Here is a 6,000-nt window from a genome sequence, read left to right on the forward strand (position 1 = left end):
TTTACAACTAAGATCCAAAATCAAAATACAAAATCAAGACTTTTTAACGATAAGTGCAAATTGAGACAAAAGGGAAAGGGGTTATGAAAATTGAGGAAAGAGTTAAGAGGTTTTCTTTTCAAGTACCAAGGGAAATGTCCTATCAAGTATCAGTACAGATCTATAATCACGTTTGACATATGTATGTTTACGAGCTAGGGGTGGGATATGGAAACAGGGAGGTGACCCCAGCCTTCATGTTGTATACAGCGCCCCTCCCCCCCCCCCCCCCCCGGGGGTGTCACTGCATGTCGAAGCATATACATGTGAGATTCATATTCAGATTGGTGCTTTTTTAATATAATAACAATGGTGTCAAGAACAGTTGGAACACACGTTGACTATAATCAGCCAATAAGGGCCAAGGGATCCGAACCCCCTTCCGCGAATAATTAAACTGTATAGGCAAGGTAAAAATTATTTTTTTATGTATATATAGTAGAGATTGAACCCCCTTGGCTTCTTTGTTTGTCTATTTCTTTATATTTTTGAACCCCCTTAAGTAAAATTTTGGCTCCTCCACTGACTATAATACAAACTACTTGCTAACCCACCAACACAAGCACCATATAACTATACCTATCAAGGCATAGATAGACGTGTAGTTCGTACTCAGATTGTTGTGTACACACAAAACAGAGGAACAATAGGTTGCGCTCCCCCAGCCAGTAGTTCCACAGCTACTCATGGATACGTCCTAAAAGATTTCTTGGAAATATCTGCTATGCCATGTTAGAATGCAACAGTTACAACCAAAATCCATGCAAATGGTCTTCCAGAAACCATTAACCCCCTGTTCCTCCAGAATAAAAACAAAAACTTCAGTCCTAACTTAAAAAATAAATCACTTTCACATTTATATGGACAATCAATTACACAAGCAATCTAAAAAATTTGGCCAGACAAAGCATAGAAATTGCTAATGCTAAATATTCGGAAAAATTAATAATATAAATTAATATCAAACAAATTAATCCAACCAAAACAGATAAATTCTGAAATATTCCACTTCTAAGCAATCACCTTTACTCTATGCAATTCCAATGGAAAGTCATCATGGACCATGGTTGGACTTTACGTTTGCCTATTCTTAAATCTCTGGTACTACCTGATTGTTTCTTCCAGTTCATTTTATTATCTTGTTGTTGTTATTGCTTATTATTACTGCTTCCTTTTCATCTCTCCTTGAGATGAGGATCTATCGGAAACAGCCTCCGTACCTTCAAAGGTAGGGGTAAGGTCTGCGTATACTCTACCCACCCCAAACCCCACCTGTGGGATTATACTGGGTTGGTTGGTTGTTGTTGTTGAACCATATATCATGCTGGCACATCAGATACTAAACTTTGCAAATTCAGACTCACAGCATAGTCTCCAAAACACAAAATAGCTAAGCCATACATATAAAAATAATCCCTTTACATGAAATTTTAGTAGGCGTTTGGCCATGAAAACCAAATATTTTTCACTTTATTTGGTATTTGGTATTTTGGAGTTGGAGTTGAAGATGGAGTTGTGTTTGGTTATAGTTTTTGCAAAGAATATTTGGTTGTTTAAATGTATTGAAAGTGAAAACAAATTTTTTGGTGTTTTCCAAATTCCATGGCCAAACGTTGATTTTCAAATAAAGTGAAAACGTTTTCCGAAAAAAAGTGAAAAAATTTCATGGCCAAACGGACCCTTAATGTTGGAATATTGTGTCTATCTCAATAAGGTGAGATTGGTACTTCAAAAGGGGAAGGAGTTAAGAAATTAAAAGATGGCTTTGCTGCATCAGGTGCCCCAAAACCATCATCACTAACAAACCAAAACCAGCGGAATTTCGTGTTTCAGGGTCTTTCTTGTTATCTGGGAAGAAATTAAATACATCAAAATCTAACCACAAAGTGAACGCCTCATAAACTTCAATGAGAAGTGCGGTACTAAATCAAAGTCACAAGAAAACTGGAATTCTACATTTATGAGACTTGGCAAATTTATCGTGACACCCTCCGAGAAGGGGGATATGCAAAAAAAAGAAGGCGCCGAATGTCTGTTTCAAGGATGCAAGAACATCAAAGATCATGTGTGGCATAAGAGAAATGAGACGAGATTTTTGGATTTGTAACAACTTCATATTCCTAAAAATGGTATATCGAGGCTTCCCATTTTCATTCTGTACTTTAAGTAACATTTTTGCAGTTACATGTACAAAACACACTTTTGGATGAAGAAGATGTAAAAAACACTTTTTATGTGGAAATTATGATTAAGCTCCCTGAATTTCTACCACAGGCAACAAACATAAGGTAAATTCATTCAAGAAATCAAAAAAACTGTAGCATCTTTGTTTCTAACCACAAATATGATTTACCATAATCATGTTTCCTCCACAAGCTAGATAAGTGTCCAGAAAAGTACAACATTAAAGAAAGCGTCTGCAAGAATCTTTGAACTCGTTAGACAAGCAGCATCATAGAGAAAGAACCTCAGCATTAGACCATCCACCAAAGTTATGAATTAAATTCTTACCAGTGTGGAGATTATATGATTATTCAGATGACTCAATGGGAGATTGGTTGGATTATATATATTCACTTATGCGGCTTTCTTGATTGCCTCTACGTCAGGCAAATTTGGTTAATATTTTTAATGTGTGTATCCTCGATAATCTCATTTAGAAGGAAAAAGCAATTAAGCAACAGAACATTCAGACCATAGAATTGGCATTTGCAGCCTTCAAAAGCACTGCGAAACTTCATGCAAAGATGTATATTAGCTTTCAAAAATAAATGGCATCGAAAATGTTGGCGCCAAGTGCTAACTCACATCTTTATGACAAAAAAAAAAAAATATATCACTAATGTAAAGTCCCTCAACAGTTATGAAGCTGTCTACAACGCTTCCACAGCTATCTCGAACAAAATTCATTACTAAACAACATCAGTCTCACTAGACTTGATATCACCGACTTCAACTTTAGCCAAACCAAGCTCGAGCTCGTCTTCTAACTTGGTCCAAACTTTCACGACATTAGGAGGGAACTTCTTCTTCATTGTCCTAATCATCTCTTTTGCATCTTTCACCTTTGAACTCTTCACCAAACCATGCACCAAATACTTTAGTGTATTAACATCCGGAATCTTGTTTGCTCTCACACTTTCTTTAAATACCTTAAACCCCGTCTCAAACTGTTCATTCTTACACAAATAGAATATCAACGTTCTAAAAGTCGATGCATTTGGATTACACCCATTCGTTTCCAAATCCTCATAAACTTTCTCAGCTTTATCCATCATCCCATTCCTACAATAACAAGACATCAAATAATTATAACTAATCGTGTCCGGTTTTAACCCCACATTACTCATTTCCTCAAGTAAACCCTTAACTCCCTCAGGATCACCACCCTGAATATTCATAATCTTTACATTATACGCACCAACATCGGGCCCACAACCTCGTTTCACCATCTCATTCCAAATCCTCTCCGCTTCATCACTCTTTCCTCCCTTATACCACGAATGCAATATCGTCGTGAAAATCACCACCGTAATTTCAACACCTTTCTCTTCCATCTCCTTAAGTTTCTCGATCGCCAATTCAGGTTTCCCCATTTCACAATACGACCTAATCAACACCCCATACGAAACTTTATCAGGTAAAAACCCATGCTTCTTAGGCATTTCATCGAACAGTTGGTGGACACAATCATATTTTTTCGAGTTAACACAAGCTGAGAGAAGGACATTGAACGAATTTGCTGATCTGGGGGTACCTAAGTCGTCCATTTGGATGTAAGTTTTAAGTGCCTGATCAAACATTCCAGCTAATCCATAAGAACGAATAATGGATGACAAAAAGGGTTCTTGGGTAATTTTCTTGTCATTTTTGTGAGATTCGAGGAAAGCTTCGATATCAGAGAAACGATGGGATTTAGCGAGACGTTTGACAGTGTATTCTTGAGCATAACGTGAGGATAAAGGGCAAGTGTAATGGTTAGAAACGGAAGAGTAGATTTTTAAGGCTTTGTCTGGATCGTGTTCGGATTTGAGCTTGGATTTCGCCTTGGAGATGGAGATTGTTGTGTTCCATGTTGATGACGTGGCCGTGGTTGAGAGGTGGCGGGCGACGCGTAGGGAAATGGAAGAAGACATTTGTTAGGGTTTAGGGTGGCTGGGGGGTTTGGAATAAAATGAGAATCCCCTTTCTTAACACAATCCTTTAGGTTTAGTCCCCCTTCTAATTTGATATTTCATTTTTTTTAGTTAATAATATGGAGTTGTACTAATCTATATATAATATAAAGTTAGGCATAGACAATCCTATGTGGCACCTCTCTATGGCCTCTATTGGCATTTATCTTTTTTCTCCTTTTTTTGGATTTTTATGAGTTTTTTCTACATAACATTTCTATTTACTTATTACTTATTATTCAAAAATAAATGTGTCAATTACTACTTCTCTATTCATTTTTAATCTTTAATGTTTATACTTAAATGTCTCAATATTTACTACTCAAACCTTTCAAAACATTATGAGCTATGCATGAAACTTTTTTATACCCGTCCTTTTCTACACCCACGTTCCTTTCCTTCATAACCAATCTATATCTATATATAATATAAAGCTAGACATAGATAAAGTAATGTGACACCTCTCTATGACCTCCATTAGTATTTATCTTTTTCATCAATTTTTTTGACCATTTTCCTATTTTAAAAAATTATGTGCTATTTTAAAAAGTGCAAAAATCAAAAATCTGAAAAGTCATTTAACTGGAAAATAACTTTTAAATCCATCTTAATTGCCCATCTTAACCATGCCACGACTTCTCATTCACTGCTTCTTCATTCTTGCACATGTAAATTTTTATTTCATGCACGTTAAAATGTGATTATAATGAGTGTTAAAAGCATTAGTATTAATTTCTCTCCTCTTTTTTTGGTTTCTCCATTTCTCTCCTTCAATCTATTTAATTTGCTCTTTAATTTTCACCTTAAATTTCCTTAAAGTCTTCTTCATAGTAACTGCCGAGACTTCATCAAAATACCTAAACGTTTTCCAAGTAGAATAAGGGATACCAAAAGGGCATTAAATACTAAAACAACTAAAAAACTTCTTAGAGGTTAAAACTATACTATAAAATGTGATCTTCCAATAATTCCTACACATGAACATGGAGTTCCAGATAAGGAATTACATGTACATGGACCGATAATTTTTTTTGGTAAAAGTTATGTTTCAACTTCTGCAAATAGCCTCTTCTCTCCCCAATGAAAGAACCTATCCTTAGCCATTGTATTTGTTGGCACCAAGTTCTTAAGAAAGTAATACAAAATTAGGCGTCGTGAAATTTCCATCATTTAGAAGCCGGAGAATTGGTGGAACGGGGAGGCGGCTGCGCGGCTCCTTCCGGGGGAAGTAGCACAGTAGGTGCGGATAAGATAGTAAGATCAAGAACAACGACATCTAGGACATTTTACATTTCACAATAGTTTAGTTATGAGCAAAATACAAGTCACGAAAACATACATTTCTTTTATGTTGTACAACATTTAAGATGATTCTTGGTAACAATAATGCTTATCAAAATTTGAATTTAATTGATCGTTATGCGTTTGATTGTGAAATAGTTATTTTTCTATTTCTTCGTTTTTTAGTTTTATTTTCAATTAACAACACCCTATTTAGTAGTAATTTTTTTCACTTAAATTGATGCTTAAATTGTTGATTGTAGCAAGTAGTAAGAACTTATGTTATCAGTGATATTTTTCTATGAGTTCTTTGGGGCACAAGAATATATATACCAATATTATGCCTTCTTTTCCCTCAAGTTTCTCTTTTGTAGGCAACTGTCATGGAGGGAGTTGAAAGAATTATTATAACTCATTATGTGAATATAGTGAATGCCTATTAGTAATTGTTGAATGTAGCAGGGAGTAAGAAGTTATGTTATCAGTGATATTTTCTTAGAAGCTC

General features: G+C 35.5%; 1 protein-coding gene across 1 annotated transcript; it reads right to left on the bottom strand.

Annotated features, from left to right (window-relative positions):
• Positions 1–2,775: 2,775 nt before the first annotated feature.
• Positions 2,776–4,274, bottom strand: LOC132622867 (small ribosomal subunit protein mL103 (rPPR7)-like). The gene has a single exon (XM_060337537.1). It carries the CDS (start codon positions 4,173–4,175, stop codon positions 2,952–2,954), a length of 1,224 nt encoding a protein of 407 aa, XP_060193520.1. The 5' UTR covers positions 4,176–4,274; the 3' UTR covers positions 2,776–2,951.
• Positions 4,275–6,000: the final 1,726 nt, after the last annotated feature.

This window comes from Lycium barbarum, chromosome 12, assembly GCF_019175385.1.
Source record: "Lycium barbarum isolate Lr01 chromosome 12, ASM1917538v2, whole genome shotgun sequence".
Lineage (NCBI taxonomy): Eukaryota > Viridiplantae > Streptophyta > Magnoliopsida > Solanales > Solanaceae > Lycium > Lycium barbarum.

Bases quoted from the DNA above. Each gene is read 5' to 3' on its own strand.
- LOC132622867 (XM_060337537.1), bottom strand. From the start codon at position 4,175: ATGTCTTCTTCCATTTCCCTACGCGTCGCCCGCCACCTCTCAACCACG.